This window comes from Panthera onca, chromosome A1 (genome assembly GCF_046562875.1).
Source record: "Panthera onca isolate mPanOnc1 chromosome A1, mPanOnc1 haplotype 2, whole genome shotgun sequence".
Taxonomy (NCBI): Eukaryota; Metazoa; Chordata; class Mammalia; order Carnivora; family Felidae; genus Panthera; species Panthera onca.
Window position 1 is genome coordinate 33064335 of NC_138339.1, and position 22601 is coordinate 33086935.

At 39.6% G+C, this 22601-nt stretch overlaps 1 protein-coding gene across 3 annotated transcripts in view; it reads right to left on the minus strand.

Moving 5' to 3' along the window:
• Positions 1-22601, minus strand: part of MROH2B (maestro heat like repeat family member 2B) — a 72428-nt gene that overhangs the window by 11825 nt on the left and 38002 nt on the right. For all 3 annotated transcript variants that reach the window (XM_060637652.3, XM_060637648.3, XM_060637650.3), the window contains 11 exons: positions 19445-19552; positions 18760-18912; positions 15990-16016; positions 15124-15243; positions 14829-14908; positions 8662-8797; positions 8472-8567; positions 7885-7974; positions 7397-7517; positions 4935-5032; positions 2147-2299 (listed from right to left, as the gene is read on the minus strand). In XM_060637652.3, the coding sequence (XP_060493635.3) occupies positions 2147-2299; positions 4935-5032; positions 7397-7517; positions 7885-7974; positions 8472-8567; positions 8662-8797; positions 14829-14908; positions 15124-15243; positions 15990-16016; positions 18760-18912; positions 19445-19552 (1182 nt within the window). The remainder of the gene's footprint in view (positions 1-2146; positions 2300-4934; positions 5033-7396; positions 7518-7884; positions 7975-8471; positions 8568-8661; positions 8798-14828; positions 14909-15123; positions 15244-15989; positions 16017-18759; positions 18913-19444; positions 19553-22601) is intronic.

Genomic DNA, 22601 nt, shown 5'->3' on the forward strand with positions numbered 1-22601 from the left:
CCAAATCAAACATTAAATTGCCATTTTCCCTCTACTATATGGCTTAGGACACATATAGTCAGCATATTAATCATGGGTAGTTGATGAATTATATAATCATGTTAGAAACACTAGTTAATTCTATGCATGGCCTATCTCTTACTCACGAGGATTGTAGGTATATTGGGTATTTATTCCTAAGTCAATGTAGCAAATATTTAGTGAAAGACTGAATTATGCCAAGTGTTGTGCTAGGCATTGTGGGGGATTTACCAAAGAGGAATACGATGTAGCCCTTTCTCAAAAGGAATGAATGTTCTAAGAAAGAATACCAGCCATATATCCAAAGGCCTGTGCACCAGGCAGTATATGGCAAATGTACACAAGAGGTTCACAAGATTGTGAGGGAACCCAGAAGTAACTGAGGTCACTTTGGAGGGACACCTGATGTGGGTCTTGAAGGATATATAGAAATTTCAAAAGGCAAGGTGGGGATGGTGGGGAGTCATCCTCATCCCAAAGAAGAATATAGATAAAGATGTAAAATAAAAAAGCATGATAATGGATGAAGCACAAAAGATTTTTAGAGCAGTGGAAGTATTCTGTATGTTACTGCAATGGTGGATGTGTGCAATTATACGTTTGTCAATACCAACAGTTAACTTTAAGGGAAACTGTGGACTTTGAGTGATAATAATGTGTTGATGTAGGTTCATCAATTGTAACAAATGTACCACCATGTTGTAGGATGTTGATGGTAAGGGAGGATACATGTGTGTGGGGAGAGGAGGTACAGGGCTCTATGCCCAATTTTGCTGTGAGCCTAAAACTTTTCTAAAAAAAAAAAAAAAAAAAAAAAAAAAAATATATATATATATATATATATATATATATATACTAGCATGAAAGCATGGGCCCCAAGCAAATATGGCAAACATTTCTGGAACAAGAGAATGGTCCAGTTTGGAACACAGAGAAAATGAGGGTGATAAGAGAAGATAACTTGACAGAAAAGATGAAGCCAGATCCTAGAGAACACTGAAGGTCACCTTCCAAATTTGGATGTGAATCTGTGGGCAGCAGGAAATGATATTATACATTTGGATTTTTGACATGGAGAAGGGCATATCTATCTGCTAGTAGCTTTGCTTCTAGTAGATATTTCTCTTGTTTATTTTGGATAGATATTTTTAGGTTAAACATGACATTTACTCTGAATTAAAATTCTTTAAACATAAATATCTGGCAAACATGATTACCACAGAGTCCCATTAGGGGAGGATTTAGGTCTCTATTGCTCCCTTTTAATGCCAAACACACAAATACAACAACATTCCAAATTTATGAACCTTTGATCTTCCCATGTCCAGTATAATGCCTGCCACATAGTACACACTCAGGAAATTTTTTAAAAAACTTATTGGAGAGTAATTAGCACAGAAATAATTTCTAAAGGTCATACTTTGGAGAATTCTTTAATTTAGGGTGGTTGACCCAGGACATGGGGACCATAACTTCTTTCACCTATAGGAGGTGCCTTCATTGAGTTAAAGATTCTCTTCCTCCTTATTAATCTTTGAATTGCCTGAATTTTGTTTCCAACCTCAAGAGAAAGGCTAGAGCATCCCCATTTGGAGCTCTTAACCAAGCTTCCTGAGCTCAAATCCTTTTCACTCTGCCTAACTCTCCAGCTGGGAGTAAGGACTAAGGACTTTCCCTCAATCAGTTCTTCAATGACACCTTCCTTACCAGAAAACAAACCCCAAGGTGTGTGGAAGAGAAGCCTGAAGAGAGGCAGTGGAATTAGAAACTCTACTGATCCTCAGTGGTCATCCCAAAGGTGATCCACACAGTCACCCTCATCCTTATAGATCTAACAGTCCAGTTTTCCCGAATCCAAATGCCCTTGGTAGAGAGCTGCTGTCTCTGGCCAAAGAGTGACAGTTGGGAAAGACTTTTTGATCACAGACTAGCGAGGCAATTGAGACAGGCTGAGACAACATGAGCCTGGTTGTTAATACACAAGTTGGGTCTCTGCTGAGGCCTCCCGAGGCTATGCATGCTCTTGCTTATTTCCCAACAGAGGACAAACTGGGAAGTAGCAATCAACTTGGCATTTCAGAAGTGTTAGAATTCTGCTCGATGGTCAAACTGGCTGTCAGTTCACCTGTTCTTCCAAAGCAGCTCCCTGCTCCTTCAGGGCAGCAACCATCCATATGCCACAGGCCTTTGTACAGGTGGGGTTAAGGGTCTCCAGACCATCCAGGGTTTCCTCCAGGAACATTAGAATTTCTTCATTTGGGATGAGTTTACTGACGATCTGAGAATGTACCCAGAAAGATTCATGTTATCAATCACCTCACTTCATGCAACATGCTGCTACTGTTTGTTTTAAGATATTGGAAACCACTGGAATTTCCAAACAGCACATGATTGGAACTATAGAAACTACTAAAACAGATAGAGACAATACCCTACAACCTCTAGGTAAACTTTTCCTACAGTTGCCCTTTTATCATTTTATATTTATTGAATCCCAAGCCTCCTGAGGCAATTTCTTCTCCAAACTTATAGTGTACTCCACAAGGGAAAAATAATGTATAAATTTTGTATAACAATTTATATGATATAAATTACTTCAGCATACATTTCATATATCACAGAAATATGTCTGGGGTATGCCAAAGAATAGCTAAGGCTTGGGAATTTAGGAAAGTCTATCACCAGGTACTAAGTGCCATGCTGAATAACAGGTGTCTCACAGTTTCCATAAAAGTATGAATTGTTATGATCCCTGTCTTTTACTCTTTCATGTTTCAAAATTAAGAGTGGTCAAAAGTTCTAGAAAATAAAAACTTTGCAATTTGGTCTCTAAGTACAAGAACTATACAGAATGGGTGATAGCAGTGTGTGAGTATGAGTGTGCGTGTGCGTGTGTGTGTGTGTGTGTGTGTGTGAACACATATGCATGCGTGCATGAGTCCTAATGAAAATGCAGGCTGGCAGGTGAAAAGTTAGCAGTTTGAATGAATTCCAGGAACATTGTCTGGGGCTTTAACCAAGCAAGATGGTTGTGATTATGAGTTTGTAGGTATGAAAACATTACTATTTACAACTGACTTCCCTCTGCATTAAGTGACCTGATGATTGATATTTAATAGTAATGTTCTTGAAAGGAAATGAGTCCCTTTTCATGAATAGTTGCATGTCTCAACCAGTTTCTGAGTCATTTTTGTTCCAAGATCAAGGGACCAGACTGCCGCATCTGTTCTATGTAACACCAAATACCTGCTTGGGCTCCAAACTCAATGGTTATCTGTTTTTTCCTCATATTGGTATGGATGATGGTTTAGCAAGAAAGGAAGGAGGGGAACTCATGTTTTTGGGTACTTATCATGCATCAGACACTTTCTTAGGCATTTGACCTATGTTTCCTCCGTGCCCCTCAACTGGCCTCTCTCCCTTATTCTGGACACTTTCTTGTTGTCTCTGCTGCTGTCACTTTAGTCCAAGCCACCTCCTTGTAGTTTCCTCCAAACTGACCTCATTAACTTCACTCCTGCTGGCCTGTATTGTAGTATGAACACAGCAGCCAGATGACCCTCTGAAATAGAAGTCTGATCATGTTCCTTCTTGCAGGAACACACCTAGCCCATACAGGGCTTGTGCAAATTAGGAAAAGACACCTGTCCTCAAGACAGTTCACTTCTCTCTGTAAATATATGGACATAATGACTGATTTTGTTGGACCTTTTACTGCCATCTGTGGATAACTACCTTAAAATACATAAATATCTACAATGTTTACATTAGGAATGATGCTGCCTCACATGAAGAGCCCTTGTGCATCTCATATCTGGCACAATTGGACATAGTGCTTCAACTTATGCTCAAAACCCTGTGCTGGCTTTTATTTCCAACTGGAGAAAAAGTCAAAGTCTTTGGAGCATCTGGGTGGCTCAGTTGGTTAAGCATCTGACTCTTGGTTTTGGCTCAGGTCATGATCTCAAGGTTCGTGAGTTTGAGCCCCACGTCTGCATTGTCAGTGCAGAGTCTGCTTGAGTTTCTCTGTCTCCCTCTCTCTTTCTCTGCCCCTCCCCAACTTGTGCTGTCTCTATCTCTCTCAAAATAAGTAAATAAACTAAAAAAAAAAAAGTCAAAGTCTTTAACAAGACCTGGAAGGCAATTGAATCATTCCTGAGCTATCTCTTGGATCTCACTACCTCCTTATTTCTCTACTTCAGGGCCTCTGTACTTGCTTTCTCCTCTGCCTGGAATGTTCTTTTCCCTCAGTCTTCATGGTCTCCCCTTCACAGTGGCCTTTTCTAAGAAATTTCCCCTCCCTTACTCTCTATTCCCTTACTTGACTATATTTTTCTCAATTATCACTACCTGACATATTTATTTGGCTGACTCCATCCACCAGGATACAAGGTCATCCAGGGCAGGCATTTTGTCTTTTTCTATTCTTAGAGCTAGAATAAAAGTCTGGCATATGATAGGTGCACAAAGTCTATAGAACAAAGTCTGGCATATGATAGGTGCACAGAACATAGTAGGCGAATGCATAAATGATTAAATAAACGAATGAATTCATTGACCAATTCTCAAAACAACTCTGAGAGGTAGGTTATGCATTTCTTTTTAAGATGAGGAGAATGGGTTTCAAGCAGTGCACACAGAATGCGTTCAATAGACTCCAAAGCTCTTGTTTCTTCTACTCCACTCCACTGCCTCCCTTACCCTGAAGAATCTTGGTTCACAATATTTCTCAGAGAATGAAATATAAGCAGCAGGTGTTGACAGGGCACATGCACCCAGGGTTAATGCATGATAGCCTAAGAGAATGGCTAGACCACTGCTCTCCTTTGTGGTGGGGCATACACAGCTTACTCATTTGGAAATCAACCCAGAACTATCTTTACATCCCTTGGCCAGTCCTCCATATCTATTACCTTTGCTATTTTAGAAGAAATCTTGATCTGGACCTGTACATCATCACACTGCAGCCCTTCCTGCAAATCCTGCAGTCTTTCCACCTCTGGGTGAATGCCTAAAATCCACAAGGGGGGACATATGCAAGAATTTAAAGACCTGATGGGGTTGAAGAGGTTGGCCATATTGAAAGGGCAGGCGTAAAAGCAAACACGTACAGGTGGTTTAGTACCATGCTAAATACTCTGCATACAATGATCTCATCTATTACTCATAAACATCATCTGAGGTAGACACTCCTGTTTTTGCAGATGAGAAAGATGAGACAGAAAGGTATAAAGTCATTTGGCCATGGTTATCTAGCGACTAAAAATAGCAGAGTCAGAATTTGAACCCTGGTCTGTCTGACATTGGTGCCTAGGCTCTGACTACTCTGCTATGCTGCTCTCTCTGTTGAGGTTCCATTTTGCAGTGAGCCACTTTGGGGAAAATGGAAAGGTAACTATTGCAATAAAAACATCAGCAACTCTGTAAATGATTGTTGGAATCAATTTATAAACCCAGACCTAAGCAGTAACGATTTTCTGCTTGTTGTTTGAATGTATAGTAATTGTGGAAACTACCATCTAAACCATTTTGTGGCGGGCATCCCAGCCCAACAGAACACACATGGACTTTGGAGTCAGACAGACCTGAGCTCACAGCCCAGCTCCACTACTTGCTGGAATGGGTACATTTCTTTCTTTTTTTGAAGTTTATTTTTGGAGAGAGAGAGAGAGAGAATGAGAGGGGCAGAAAGCGAGGGAGAGAGAATCCCAAGCAGGCTCCCCACTGTCAGTGCAGAGCCCAATGTGGGGCTTGATCCCATGAACCATGAGATCATAACCTGAGCCGAAATCAAGAGTCATACACTTAGCCAACTGAGCCATCCAGGCGCATGGCGGATGGCTATGTTTCTTAACTTCAGGTCTCTTCATCTCAAAACTGATTATTAAATGGGTATTTAATTTAGCTTCACACTTGTTACTTGTATTCAACGGGTGTTTCATAATCATATTCCCTCTCTCTGCCATGCTTATTCAATCCATTGAGGAAAAGAGTTAAAGTAAATAATGAAGTATGGGATTTTTTTTTATTAACAAAGAGTACTTGAGAACCTGAATTTTGCATGTTTCAGGAAAATAAAGTACCCTAAAGGAAGAATAGGTAGAACAATAATAGAGTTGAAATTCCTATCTTCCTACGAGGTTCCTCTCTGGTACGTTTCTTCTCTTCCTGGGATGGCCTCTTAGTTCTTACCTCCTTAACTCATTTTTTATTTTGTGGCTTGGTACAAGCATATATCCTTAGTGAATTATCTTCCCATACCCCAAGGGACTTTCATACCTAGTATGACTCTGTTGAACATTATTTTTTCTTCTCCACTGACTAACCACCCCTCCTCCCCCAAGCCAAATCCCACCTTTTAGTTTTAACACATTTTTTATGTGAATTTTATAGTTGTAGTATCTCTGTGTCTCCAGCATCAGAAAATGCTTGAAACATGGAAAGTGCTTAATAAACATTTTCTGAGTACTTAAAAGAAAGAGGAGTGGAACACAGGTGTGAGATGGCATTAAAACTTAGACCCACAACCCCACAAGTAACCCTCAGTTTGTTCTCCATAGTTATGAATCTCTTCTGTTTTGTCCCCCTCCCGGTTTTTATATTATTTTTGTTTCCCTTCCCTTATGTTCATCTTTTTGTCATATGATTTTTTGTGGGAGGGGGGATGGGCTAAATGGGTAAGGGGCACTAAGGAATACACTCCTGAAATCACTGTTGCATTATATGCTACCTAATTTGGATGTAAATTTAAAAAAATAATAAAAACTTAGACCCATGGTCCTGGCTGCGCCTGGGCTGTACAGAACTGCGCATGTGCAGTGCAAGGCCATCCTCTGTGAAGCCACTGCTGGTTGAACCTGGACCTGAGGCTCTGCTTGTTGGTTTCAGCCCGAGATTGAGGTTTTAAAATTCCTTACGTTTCCTGATATTGACACTCCACATGCACTTGGAGAGCAGAGTTTCTGTTCTGGAAGCTGGAAAAACCTCCACAAAGTTGTCTCTCTTAGAGAACTTTAGTAATAGTGCTATTTCTTCCTGAAGAAAACCTTGTGATAGAAGAAGCATTGCTAATACGCCTAAGTGCTCAGTGATTTAAACTGGACACTCTCAAAACATTTTCACCTACCCCAATGGACCTTTATAATGCATCTGTGTCATTATCTTTATTTCTAAAAATAGCAAAAAACAGAGCCATTGGGGAAAAAAGATCCAAAAGAGAGACAAATCCTAGACATAATTAATGCATTAGAATGCAGAAACGACTGAACAGCGGAAAGAGAGGGACAGAGAGACATCGATGAACAAAGAGGAAAACTGAGAACAAAAGAAAACAGGTATCTGCTCTTCATTTGTGGGTTTCTCATCTTTCCCTCACCTTTTATACAGAACAGACCAATCGTGGAGCTGGCAGCTGCTTGACGGATGGTGGGCAGGGTGTCACAGGAGTGAGGAGCCAGGAGGCCGAGGAGTGAGCCGATCTTAAAGTGTTCTGGAGCCTGGAGGATAAAGGAGATGGGGCGCAAGGTGATGGGGAGGCTTGACATCCCAGGATATTCCCAACAACACTGGAGATGAAGTCCCTTATTTTCCCCTAAAGGTCCTTAGAATGAAATTGAATCTTGGACTTTCCCTTTAAGGGCAGTGGAAAAGTGAGCCGGCAAGCATGTAAAGGCAGCCAGATAGTTTAATCCTAGTGTCCTTGCCTCACTCTGGGGTCGGGCGACACCTCTCAGGTGCTTCTCTGGAAAGCACTCCATTCTGGAACTGGAGATCCATCATGTACAAGTTTGGGATTTCAGAGGCCTCAGCTGATCCCTACTGTCAGCAAAGGATGAAATCTATTCACTGCTGGGGATTACTTACCTCCACATCATTTGTCAGCACTTGTGCGGTGATCTGGAAGGCTCTTTCTCTTTCCCAGTCTTTTTGTGAAACAAGCCACATTCGGAGAAGCTGTTGGTCAAAGAATAAATGTCCTTTCCTTAGCACTCCTCATATTCACTCATTCTCATTCTCTGGCTCCTGCTGTCTCTGCCTCTTCTGTAACGGTGCTCACCTCCCACAAACAATTTTTTTTTAAATTTTTTTTTAATGTTTTTATTTTTTGAGACAGAGAGAGACAGAGCATGAATGGGGGAGGGTCAGAGAGAGAGGGAGACACAGAATCTGAAACAGGCTCCGGGCTCTGAGCGGTCAGCACAGAGCCTGACGCGGGGCTCGAACTCACGGGCGGTGAGATCATGACCTGAGCCAAAGTCGGACGCTTAACCGACCAAGCCACCCAGGCGCCCCATCCCACAAACAATTTTAAGAGGACTGGCCCTATGTGGTGGGTTAAATGGGTCAGGCTGGACATCTCCCTGGGAAGAGGATGAGGTAGAGTCTGGAGTGTCACCTTGCAGCACAGATGAGGGGATGTGGGAATCAGTTTGAGCAGTGGCCCTACTCACATTGAACATTTCTTGACAGTCCTCCGCTTTCACATTATCCCACATCATGGTCCTCAGCAGCCTTCCCAGAGCATCCATGGATCGTTCGTAGAGAAACTGAAATCCAAAGTGAGCATGAGTGTCAGGCTCCAGTGGGAGAGTAGAGTCCCACTGTAGTTCTTGATTTTACTCAGGCCTCACCCCCACGTACATTGATGTGCTCCTTGTCCTTATCTGTTTCGCCTTCATCTTTGAGTTTTTCCAGAGGTGGAAGGGGAAGCAGCCTCCGAATAGTCTCTTCAAGAATATTGAGATGGTCATTTAGTGAGAGCTGAGGCTTCAGTTTGCTGAAACGAGAACCATGTAGAGGGATGGACGTTAGGATGACAAACAAAACATAGCCCGGAAGAGTACCCAAGAACTGCCAACCATACCTGAAGGGGTCAGATACGTTTGCCGACGTGCTGGAATGTTGAAGGAGGTGGTGACAGAAGCAGGGAGAGGTTGGGCACATGGAATCAGACTGTACTGGTGTGCATAGTCAACATGCCTCATTTCTAATTTATTAGAGTGATGAACAAATCATCCCTAGCTCTGTGGTATTTAATCCTTTATTATATGATCTGTGATAACGTTAACCCACTTGTTTTTTCTAGTGCTCATGGGTTGTGTGTGTGTGTGTGTGTGTGTGTGTGTGTTGGGTGGGGGGAATTCTAAATTTGGAGCAGTGATTTTTATCCATTTCATATGTCTTCTCAGGTTATAACTGGTGTCACACATACTATAGGTACTCATGAATGTACCTATAGTAATGACATTGTAATCATCCTTCCTTCCCCCTCCCTTCCTCCCTCCTTTCTATTCTACCTCTCTTCCTTCCTTCATTCCCTTCTTTCTTTCTTTCAGGTATTTACTATAAACATCACGAAGGTATGAGCCTAGACATAACGTGGAAAAATGTAAATGTTCAATAAACACGAAAATCCCCATTTATTATTTAATAAATGTAAATCAAGACAATAAAATGCCACTTGTCAGCTACCAAATTAGCAAAGAAATTGAAAATGATGACACGGTTGGGGCAGGGTGAAATTGGTTCTCTCACAGGGGAATAAAAGTCAGTACCAGCTGGGGCAGGTCAATTGAAAGTGTTAAATATGTTGAACAGTCTTTTCATCTTTATTGTCTGGCTGACTTAAAAAAAAATCAACTTATTGAGGCAAAATTTATGCACAACAAGCTGCATCCAGTTAAAAGTGTGTAATTAAATGGGTTTTGCACCCATGAAACCACCACTATAATCAATATAGAACACCTAGATTTTTCCTTATGCCCCTTTACAGTTCATCTCTTCCTTCACTCTAGCCCCTGAAAACCGATTGGTTTTCAGTCATTAGAGATTGGTTTGCCAGTTCTATAAGTGTGCTGTCCAAATGAGGGTAATCTCTAGCGACAGGCAGCTTTCCAATACCTGAGTTGTGGCTAGACTAAATTAAGACATGCTGTAATTCTAAAGCACACTGGATTTTGAAGATTTTGTATGAAAAATCATGTAAATTATCTCATTACATTTGTTAAATATCAAATACACGTTGAAATGATAATATACTGAATATATCGGATTAAGTAAAATTATTAAAATTAATGTTTCTTTTCACTCTTTTAAAAAGTGGCTGCCAGAAAATTTTAAGTGACATATGTGACTTGCATTATATTTCTACTTGACGACATTATTTTAGTGCCTAGCTAACTTTTAGTTTATCTTCCACATTTATTTATCTGAGCTTTCTTCAAACTTCACGTATCTTTGGAAACATGGCAACCTGTGCCTTCTCTTAGTTGCTTCTTGCTACAGTTTAGGAGATTGTGTGGGTATGTTTTTGCATCTATTTTCCCCAGTATACAAGGCCATATTTTGTTAATGGTTATCTTTTTTGAATCTAGCTCAATGCCTGGTACATGCATGACATTGAATACTATTTATTGAACTAAATTGTCAACTTTTATAATTAAAAGTTCAGAGAGCACTTTTTGCATAAAGTGTTCACCAAAATATTATTTATAGTTTTTATTTTTTAATGTTTTATTTATTCTTGAGAGAGAGAGAGACAGAGAGACAGAGAGACAGAGCATGAGCAGGGGAGGGGCAGAGCGAGAGAGGGACATAGAATCCAAAGCAGGCTCCAGGCTCTGAGCTGTCAGCACAGAGCCCAACGCGGGGGTCGAACTCACAATCCGTGAGATCATGACCTGAAGTCCGATGCTCAACCAGCTGAGCCACCCAGGCGCCCCTATTTATAGTTTTAAAAACTGACAATTAACTATAGCAAGAGTAGGTTGATTAAATAATATGAGATATATCTATACAGTAAGTCATTAAACAGCCATTAAAAATGCTGTTTGTTACCTCAACATAATAAAGGCTATATATGAAAAGGCTACAGCTAATATCATGTTAATGGTGAAAGACTGTAAACTTTTCCTCTGATATTTAGAGGAAAATCTAAGATCAGGGACAAGATAAGGATGCTTGCTTTTGCCACTTTTATTTAACATAATACTGAAAGTGCCAGCCAGAGCTATTAGGCAATAAAAAGAAATAAAAGCCATGTAGATTGGAAAGAAGAAGCAAAATTATCTCTGTTTGCAGAAGATATGATCTTATATATAGAAAACCCTAGGGTGCCTGGGTGGCACCCTAGTTGGTTAAGCGTCCAACTTCGGCTCAGGTCATGATCTCGCAGTTTGTGAGTTCGAGCCCTGCATTGGGCTCTGTGCTGACAGCTCAGAGCCTGGAGCCTGCTTTGGCTTCTCTGTCTCCCTCTCTCTCTCTGACCTTCTCCTGCTTGTGCTCTATCTCTCTCTGTCTCTCAAAAATAAATAAACAGTAAAAAAAAATTAGAAAACCTCAACATTCACAAAAAAATTATTAGAATAAAACAAATTCAACAATGGTGTAGAATACAAAATCAATACATACCAATCAGTTGTGTTACTACATTAACAATGAATAATCAAAAAGGAAATTAACAATTCCATTTACAATAGCATCAAAAAGAATAAAATATTTAACCAAGGGAGCGAAAGACTTGTACACTGAAAACCACAAAAGGTTGCTAAAGGAAATTAAAAAAGACACAAATAAATGGAAAAACATCCCATGTTCATTGATTTGGGCGCTTACTTTTGTTAGGATATCCATACTACCCAAAGCAGATTATAGATTTAATGTAATCTCCATCAAAATCCCAGTTTTTGTAGAAATGGAAAATCCATCCTAAAATTCATATGAAATCTCAAGGGACCCCAAATAGTCAAAATAATCTTGAAAAAGGACAAAGTTGGAGTTCTCACACTTCCTGGTTTCAAAGATTATTACAAAAACCACAGTAATCAAAACAGTGTGGTTCTGGCATAAAGAGACAGACATATATAGACTAATGGAATAGAGAGCCCTGGAATAAACTCTGGGATACATGGTCACAAGGGTCCAAGACCATTCAGTGAGGGAAAGGAAAGTCTTTTCAATAGTGTTGGGAAAACTGGATATCCACATACAACAAATGAAGTTGGGACCCTTACCTTATTCCATACACAAAAATCAAGGCAAAATGGACCAAACACCTAAATGTATGAGCTAAAACTCTTCAACTCCTGGAAGAAAACTTTGAGAGAAAGCTTAATGATATTGGATTTGGCAATGATTTCTTGGATATGACACTAAAAGCACAGATAACAAAAGGGAAAATAGACAAATGGAAAATAGACAATAGACAAAAATTAAAGCTTCTGTGCATCAAAGGACACAATTAATACAGTAAAAAGACAATCTATGGAATGGGAGAAAATATTTACAAATCACATATCTGGTAAGGAGCTTATAACCACAATATACAAAGAACTCTTGACAACTCAACAACAAAAAACAAAGAATCAATTACAAAAATGGACAAAAGAAGTAAACATTTTTCCAAAGAAGATATAAAGATAGGTAATGAGCATATGAAAAGATGCTGAAAGTTGCTAAATCATTAGAGAAATGCAACTCAAAACCACAATGAGATTCTAAGGATGGCTGCTATTAAAAATAAACCAGAAAATGACAAGTATTGGCAAAAATATGGAAAAATTAGAACCCTTATGCACTGTTGATGGGAGCGTGAAATGGTGCCATTGCTACAGAAAACAGTATGGTGCTTCCTTAAACAATTAAAAATAGAATTCTCGTATGATCCAGCAATCCTACTTTTATGTGTATACGCAAAAGAATTAAAAGCAAGGACTGGAAAAGATATTTAGGCACCCATGTTTGTTAGTGGAATTATTCACAAGAATCAAACCATGAACACAACCCAAGCATCCATTGGGTGAATGGATTAACAAAATATGGTGTATATATTAAATGGAATATTATTCAGCCTTAAAAAGGAATGAAATTTTGACACAGGTTATCATATGGATGGACATTATTCTAGTGAAATAAGAAAGGCACAAGAAGACAAATACTGCATGATCCCATTATATGAGGTACCTAAAATACATAGTTCATAGAGACAGAAGGTAGAATGGTGTTTGCCAGCTCTGGTGGGAAGAGGGAACAGGGAGTTGTTTAATGTGTATAGAGCTTCAGTTTTGCAAGATGAAAAGAATTCTTGAGGTTGATTTCACAACAATATGATTATACTTAACACTGCTGCACTATGCACTTAAAAAATAGTTAAGATGGTACATTTTTGGGGTATTTTACAACAATTAAAATATTTTTTAAACACATTTTTTATGCTTATTTATTTTTGATAGAGAGAGACACACACACACACACACAATGTGGTGAGGAGCAGAGAGAGAGGGAGACAGAAGATCTGAAGCGGTCTCTGAACTGACAGCCCGGAGTCCAATGCAGGGCTCGAACTCACAAACTGTGAGATCATGACCCGAGCCGAAATCGGTTGCTCAACCAACTGAGCCACCCAGGCACCCCTCACAATTAAAATATTTTTTAAAAACAATGAAAAAAGAACAATGTTTGTAAAGAATGGTAATAACATGGGAATATGTAAGGTGAAATAAGGAAAGACAGGATGCACGATCGTATGTAGAGCATGATCTCAACTCTACTTAAAATGAAGAATAGGGTATAATGAATTGAAGAACACATACCAAAATGTTGAAAATAGGGGGCAATTATTATTATTATTATTATTTTTAAAGGTTTATTTATTTTAGAGAGAAAGAGAGCACAAGCTGAGGAGGGGCAGAGAGAGAGGGGGACAGAGGATCCAGGATCTGAAGTGGGCCCTGTGCTGACAGCAGAGAGCTCGATGCGGGGCTCAAACTCACAAACTTGTGAGATCCTGACCTGAGCTGAAGTCGGCTGCTCAACTGACTGAGCCACCTGGGAGCCCAAAGTTTTTATTATTTTTAAAAACTTTCTATAGTTTCTAAAATTTAACAATGAATTTGTATTTCTTTACTGCAGGGGGAAAATATTATTTTAAAATCTTGATTAAGGGGCGCCTGGGTGGCTCAGTCCATTAAGCCGCCGACCTCGGCTCAGGTCCTGATCTCGCGGTCCGTGAGTTCGAGCCCCGCGTCGGGCTCTGTGCTGACAGCTCAGAGCCTGGAGCCTGTTTCAGATTCTGTGTCTCCCTCTCTCTGACCCTCCCCTGTTCATGCTCTGTCTCTCCCTGTCTCAAAAATAAATAAACGTTAAAAAAAGAATTTAAAAATAAAATAAAATAAAATTTTGATTAAAATTATTTTCTTCTTTAGGTTTATTTCTACTAACCAACTAAAATATGATTAGGGCTTTCGTCAGTTTTTTTTTAATGTTTATTTTTGTGTGAGAGAGAGACAGAGCATGAGTAGGGGAGGGGCAGAGAGAGGGAGACACAGAATCCATAGCAGGCTCCAGGCTCTGAGCTGTCAGCACTGAGCCCCCACGTGGGACTCAAACTCATGAACCTTGAGATCATGACCTGAGCTGAAGTCAGACACTTAACCGACTGAGACACCCAGGTGCCCCAGGGCTTCATAAGTTTTTAATGGGAATATTAAAATTTGCCTACAGACCAAAGTCTAGGAAAAGAAATTTCCTTTTGCACCAAAACTTCAATCCTTATGTATCAATAAGTCTGACTCCTCTAAGTGGCTCTTTCTCCCTCTTGGTTATCAAATGGTCAGGCTCTTAGTCAGTTCTGTAAGTCTGAAAAGAGGGAGAAGCCCCAATTTGAAATAGCCCATCGATGAGCTGTGTTCACTTTGGGAAGGGTGCACTGGTGTATCCACTGACTGAGAAGTTAGTTGATCTGAAGGAGGATATTGGGAAGGAAATATTTTTCTCAATGAGAGCAAGAAAAATTCTCTAAAATTCTCTACCTGAGGTATCTAATGGCGATTAAAGCTTTCCACCGAACAGGGCTAGCTAAGGAATCCAGGGGCTCATCCCTGATGAAGTCCTGTAACACAAACAAGGAGGTGAAATATTTTAGAAAGGGGAGTTTCCACATGCAGCTGCAATCCCATTGGACCACTGGGTGCCCATGGTCCAAAATATGGCAGAGATCTGTTTGTTCCCTGGGACTGGCAAGTTTTACCCACTAAAAAAAGACAGCTCTGTGCTCTTGGTAACAGACTTTTCATGGCCTTGCCCATGTCCTCTCTGCCCACTCACCAGCATGTAACCCAGTAGCACCTCCTTATAGGAGAACTTGAACCCCTGATCCTCAGCATCTTGGACAGCAATGCCAATCTCAGTGATACTTCTTGTGAAACTCATTTGCAGATCCATGTCCTAAAAACGGAAGGATTCACAGTGCAAGCCAAAGTCTTGGGTACCACACCTGGTTCTATAAACCCAGTTCTTGACTTAGGGTTGAACTATGTGCCCAGACAGAAGTGAGAATCTGTTTCTTTTTCTTTCTCTACCTCAGTTTAGGATCAAAGTTGCAGGGAAATTGAAAAAACAAAGGTCAATTTCTACTCCTTCCACCCCTACCCCCCACCCCCCATAGATTGAGGTTCTATAAGGCAGTGGCTTTTAAACTTTTTGGACCATAAACCACACAGTAGGAAACAGTTTACAATTCCATTCTGTACTTACATTCTATCTATCTATCTATCTATCTATCTATCTAAATATAATGTTTATAATAACTGAAATAAAAGTTTTATGATACTTATTGCTATGTACAATGTTCTCTTCTATTTCTTTTATTTCATTAAAAAATTTGCTGGTGCGGTCTATTAAATCTATTACATTGAAATCATAGTCTACTGGTGGGTCACAGCCCATAGTTCTAAAAATACTGTTCTAGTTTGCAGTCTAACTTTCAAACCACCTGTAACCAAATATAGCTCTATGTTTTGTCGTAGATTAAGCTCAGGGATCCTGGCTTCAGAATTGGATTAATTAGTTATATATTGGGATCCTTTCCTTTGGAATCAAATCAAGAGGACATATATGCTTCCTGCATTTCCAGGGAGCCTACTTGGTATTCAAATGTATTTGTATTCAAACATATCAAATATATTGCATACCTTATTCATCACAGACATGCCCAGAACCTGAAAACCAAAGGCAAAAGCAGATATAGAGCCGCAGTTAGAGAGTTCCCTTACACCAGCAAAAAGACCCACCCACCAATCTGAAAACAAGAGTGAAGCAGGACACGGAGTCTTGCCAAGGAGTTGGGTGCTGTTCACTCCCTCCCCTATTTCCAAAGTGAGGTCCTGTACATTGGCAGACATTTTCCCCAGGTGAGTCTAATATACAGAACGCAGCATAAAGATATCAGGCGTTTGGGTTTCAAGCCTCACAATTTAAAGAGACTCTACCAGATTTTCGTAAGAAAAAGGATAGAGGCTGTTGGCAGAAAGACCAGCGAAAAGCTATAGAATGAAAGTAATAGGGGAGCTGACTTTGGAAGGAGGTATAGTCAGTTCTGCTATGATGCTTGCATTGAAAATGCAATTTTGTTCCAGTGAAATTGATATGTGAGTAAATACTTCTGGTATATTCTGAATTTTGTGTTTGCTTATGCACAGTTTGGTCCATGACAGCAAAAGGTGAACTAGCTGAATTGAACCGCATAGGAATACTCACACAACACCTCAAACACGCCAGCTGCCTCAGTTTACCATGGTAAGAGCTGCTTCCCATACAAATCTGGCATTCTAGCTGTCCGGCTGATTTCAAACGACCCTTCTTTATACCACCATTTCATAATAACTCACAACTTTCACAATTGAATTCATGTGTTTTTAAAGGAAAAGTGACATAATTTTTTTTATAGTACTTAGATATTTCTTAAATGTTTTTTTTTTCTTAAATGGTTTTAAAAATTAGGTTCCTATTTTTTTCTGTGTCATTGATGGGGTTTTGAATGTTGTGCCCCTTACCCCATTTCCCCCACAATCCTGTGGTTTTTTGTACTATGTTGTTCTATGCTGTGTTACAGCAGAACTGACTGTACCTTGAAAATGTACAGTCATCATTATCTAAAACATCTTTATCTCTTTTCCTCTTTTATTTTTATCCTAATTTTCCTCAATGACTGACTAAAAATTAATGTAACAGAAAACATCTTCAAAAAATTTTTTTTAATGTTTATTTATTTTTGAGAGAGAGACAGAGTATGAGTGGGGAGAGAGAAGAGAGAGAGACACAGAACCTGAAGCAGGCTTCAGGCTCTGAGCTGTCAGCACAGAAGCCTATGTGGGGCTTGAACTCATGAACCGTGAGATCATGACCTGAGCCGAAGTCGGATGCCCAACCAACTGAGCCACCCAGGTGCCCCAGAAAACATCTTTTTTTAAATCATATTTTTGGTTTTCATCATTGCTTTTCAAATTTTGAGTGCATCAGAATCACCTTTTCAGGAGCACGGCAAAAATACAGATTCATAGATCCATCCCTAAAGGCTGTGATTCATTAGAGATCTCTATTTTTAACAATCTCTCCAGGTAATTGTCATGCAACTGAAGGGTGAGGATCACTGCCCTAATCCCTTTCACTGGCGTATACTTATATCTGTGATATCATGAGTTCCCTGTGATTCCATTTTTATCACACACACACATGAATAAATATCAAGAGTACAGATTTATCAAGCAGGTGGTGTGTGGAGAGCACAGAAGAGGAGGTAAGACAGCATAAGGTACCATCCCTAACATCAAGGTGCTGACAGTCTGATGTGGGAGCAGATGTGCACGTAATCGGCAGAAGCTTCTGAAACTTGGCTGTGGATAAGAATCATTTATAAACCTTTTAAAATTACAGCTGTCAGACTCCACCCCAGATCTACTGAATCAATCTCCCTGAAAAATGGTTCTGGGAAGCCGTATTTCAAACTTGATCCCAAGGTGATTTTTAGGTAGCTGACCTGGCACTAGTTAGCAAAATGGCTAAATTGACAATATATATAAAGTACTTTATTAAAGATATAAAAAGTACTATGGGGGACAGAAATGATCAGATGAATTCCAACTCAGATGTGTGGCTCTGAGGCAGGAATATTCCTGGCATGTTTGAAGAGCATCAGCGACAGCCGGGGGGATTGGTATGAATGTGTGTGTTGGGGTGCGTGTGAAATAGTACCTAATGATGTAGACTGCGTAGATTGGTTAATGATATTTTTATTCTCTTAAAGATACATGTATTGTGGGGCGCCTGGGTAGCTGAGTCGGTTGAGTGTCTGACTTTGGCTCAGGTCATGATCTCACGGTTCAGTTCTATGAGTTGGAGCCCCACATCGGGCTCTGCACTGACAGCACAGAGACTGCCTCAGGTCTTCTGTCTCCCTCTCTCTCTGCCTCTTCCCTGCTCATGTTCTGTCCCCCTCTCTCTCAAGAATAAACATTAAAAAAATTTGAAAAGATACATGTATTTCACTTACTATTTGTGAGGCACTGTTTTAGGTGGTTTATCTATACCACGTAAAAGGTTGAACAACTACCATTAGTAACACTTCAGAGACTATTGCAGGGAAGTAATGAATCTGTAATGCCCTAATGAGGTACTGGAGTAATTATTTTAAGTTTGATTCGAGGGAGACTGCTATGGGTACTTACCTAGGAAGGTATCATGGGACATGAACTGCCCAAAGTTTTGGAAAGAAACAAATTACCTGACCCTGTTTTGTTATGAAAAAAAATTTTTTTTGTCTTACATTCTCATCTTCCAAATATACCAGGTCCTGTCTTGCCTTTGGCCTGTATCTTTTGAAGATGAATATTCCCAAGAGGTGAGCCCCTCCAAGGTTTGGGAACCCCAGACTAGAAATCCAGGCAGCCCTGTGCTAGCCATTACCTGAGAGCACTGGCCATAAAGAAATAGGACTTGGGATACGATGTCTTGATCAAGCCTGGTGAGGAGTTGACCCTTAGGAGCATGGAGGGCCACAGCTCCGTAGATTACCATGACATCAGTCTTGGTGAGGCTCTTTTTCCCAGAAAAAATACCCTGAAAGAGAGACATAAAAACTATGATGGAAGGTGTCGCCTTCCTTCCATGTTGTTTCCTAATTCTATGGACCACTACAGGGATTAAGAAATGAGACTGCGATGATGAAAATTAGTCTAAAACTGATACCCTTGCTTGGTCAAATTTAAACACCCCAAACTGTGCTGTGGATCTATCAGGCTTTAAAAAAGAGGTCCCTGTGGGAAAGCGTGTGTTAATTCTTACTTAGTACATCTCTTTCCTTCAGGGGAAGCAGAGTGTACACAATGGAAACTGACCAGGAGGCCTGAACAGTTGGCAGAGGGACAAACCTAGGCACACACAGAATTCCTTAGGACCTTTCGAGTCAGCAATAGTGATAGAAAATGGAGTAGATCTGTCAGATAGCTGGTCATGCTACAGGGCCTGGGCTCAGGCAATTCTCACCTGGACTACAGACCTGGGGACAGAAAGAGGCTGTTCAGTGATGGGATCAGTGTCGTTTGCCCTTGCAGTGACCAAAAGCTTTGGGACAGAAAGTTGTTCTTTTTACCTTACATCGATTCATGAAAAACTTTTCCCGATCTTGGAATGTCTTAAGAACTTTTAAGACAGTATCCAAGTGAGTCTCAGCGCAGTATCCTAAAATAGATGTTATTCCCTAAAGTCAGAAAAGATAGGAGTTTTGAGTTTAACCATTCACTTCTTCAACAAATATTTATGGAACCCCTATTATGTGTCAGGCACTCTTCTAGGTGCTGGGGAGACAACAGTGAACAGAACACACTGAACTCCCTTTCCTTGTAGTGCACACAACCAGGGGGAAATGACAGGGGAATAACATTAAATAAGCACATAAATTTGCTAAATATGTAAATATATAGTATTTCAATGGTGAGAAGTGCTATGGACAGAAGGAAAACAAGAAAAGAGAATAGCACTGTAGGTTGGGGCATTTTCAATTTAAACGGGTGGAAGTCTTCATTAAGAGGGTAACATTGAGTAGTGTTCTGAAATGAATGAGGGAGCAAGCCATTGGACTGGGTGGGAAGGAGAGTTCCAAACAGGATGGGGGAAATGGTGTTAGAAATAATTCCAAGAGCAATAAATGATCACATCAGACAAGGAGAAGATAAATAATAAAAAAGCAGTCTCAAAAGTTCAGTAAGTCTAGTGGTTTCTGACCATTTAATATGGAAGAGAGAATCCTAAACATCTTAAAATTTCTGAGGACAATGCATAACAAAATACACTACAAAATTTTTTTTATACTAGGTGGTCTTTATTAGCCTGGGAATTTTTAAAATTTATTTTTAATTTTTTTTAACACACATACTCTCCTTCCTCCACATTCACATATACTCTGCAGCTTAGGCCAGGGTAGGGAATAGGTAAAAGTGCTTTGAAAAAGCTCTCTAGGTTATGCTTATGTTTTCTCTAGGTTGAAAATCAATAGCATCTAAGGTTATTTTCAGCTTGTAAATTCAATGATTTTGATATTTATGATTTTTTTTTAAACATTTATTTATTTTTGAGACAGAGAGAGACAGAGCATGAACGGGGGAGGGGCAGAGAGAGAGGGAGACACAGAATCGGAAGTAGGCTCCAGGCTCTGGGCCATCCCAGAGCCTGACGCGGGGCTCGAACTCACGCATCGCAAGATCGTGACCTGAGCTGAAGTCGGACGCTCAACCGACTGAGCCACCAAGGCGCCCCTTGATATTTATGATTTAAGTTAAAAAGTCAAGGCCAAAATATACTAAAAATACTTTTTATTAAGTAAGAATAATTGAAATTCATTTTTCAATACTTTCACAAACCTGGTTAAATAATGAAGCATTGATCCTGGGATGCAAGTGTGGTTCAATATTCACAAATCAATGAATGTGATATATCACATCAATGAAAGGGTGAAAACCTTTTCAATAGATGCAGAAAAAGCATTTGACAAAGTACATCCATTCATGATAAAAACCCTCAATAAAGTAGGTTTAGAGGGAACATACCTAAACATACCTAAACATGAAAAATCCAGAGCTAACATCATACTCAATGGTAAAAAACTTAAGAGGTTTTCCCTTAAGACCAGGAACAAGACAAGGATGTCTACCCTCACCACTTTTATTCAACATAGTACTGAGAGTCCTAGCCACAGCAATCAGGCAAATGAAAGAAATAAAAGGCATCCAAATTGATAAGGAAGAAATAAAATTTTCACTATTTGCAGACGACATGATGGTATGCATAGAAAATCCTAAAGACTACCAAAAAACTACTAGAAATGGTAAATGCATTCAGTAAGGTCACAGGACACAAAAACAGTATAGAGAAATCTGTTGCATTTCTACACACTAATAATGAAGTAACAGAAAGAGAAATTAAGAAAACAATTCCATTTACAATTGCACCAAAAATAATAAAACACCTAGGAACAAACTTAACTAAGGACATGTAAGACATGCCCTCTGAAAACTGTAACACTGATGAAAGAAATTGAAGACAGCACAAACGGGAAGCTATTCCATCCTCATAGATTGGAAGAACAAATATTGTTAAAATGTCCACATTACCCAAAGTCATCTACAGACTTAATGAAATCCCTATCAAAATACCGACAGCATGTTTCACAGAACTAGAACAAATAACCTTAACATTTGTATTGGAACTACAGGAGTGCCTGGGTGGCTCAGGCAGTTAAGCCTGCAACTCTTGATTTCAACTCTGGTCTTGATCTCATGGTTTGTGAGATTGAGCCCCACATCAGGCTCTGTGCTGACAGCACGGAGCCTGTTTGGGATTCTCTCTCTCTCTGACCCTCCCCCACTCATCATGTTCTCTGCCTCTCTGTCAAAATAAATAAATAAACATTAACAAATTAAAAGAACCTATGCTTATTTCACAGTTGTCCCGTGTCTATAAAAGATACTAAACTTCAAAAAAAAAAAAATTGTATGGAGCTACCAAAGACCCTGAATAGTGAAAGCAATCCTGAAAAAGAAGTATAAAACTGGGGCCCTTGGGTGGCTCAGTCAGTTGAGCATCCGACTCTTGGTTTCAGTTTAGGTCATGATCTCATGGTTTGTGGGATTGAGCCCCACGTTAGGACTGCTTGGGATTCTCTCTCTTCTCTCTCTGCCCCTCCCCTCACTTGCTCATCGCTCTCTGTTAAATGCATACACAAACATTAAAAAAAAAAAGAAAAAGAAGTTATAATACTGGAGGTATCACAATCCTAGATTTCAAGATATACTACAAAGCTGTAGTATCAAAATATAGACACATAGATCAACAGAACAGAGAGCCCAGAAATGAACCCATGATTATATGGTCAATTAATCTTTGATAAAGGAGGCAAGAATGATGCTGTGAAAACTGGACAGCTACCTACAAAAAAGTGAAACTGGACCACCTTCTTACACCATATACAAAAATAAGTCAAAATGGATTAAGGACTTAAATGTGAGACCTGGAACCATAAAAATCTCAGAGTAGAGCATAGACAGTAACTTCTCTGACTTCGGTCATAGCAACATTTTTCTTGGTTTATTTCCTGAGGCAAGGGAAACAAAAGCACAAATAAGCTATTAGGACTACATCGAAATAATTATATATATATATTGGGCTTTTATATATATATATATATATATATATATATATATATATATATATAATTTAAATTCCAGTTGGTTAACATACAGTGTAATATTAGT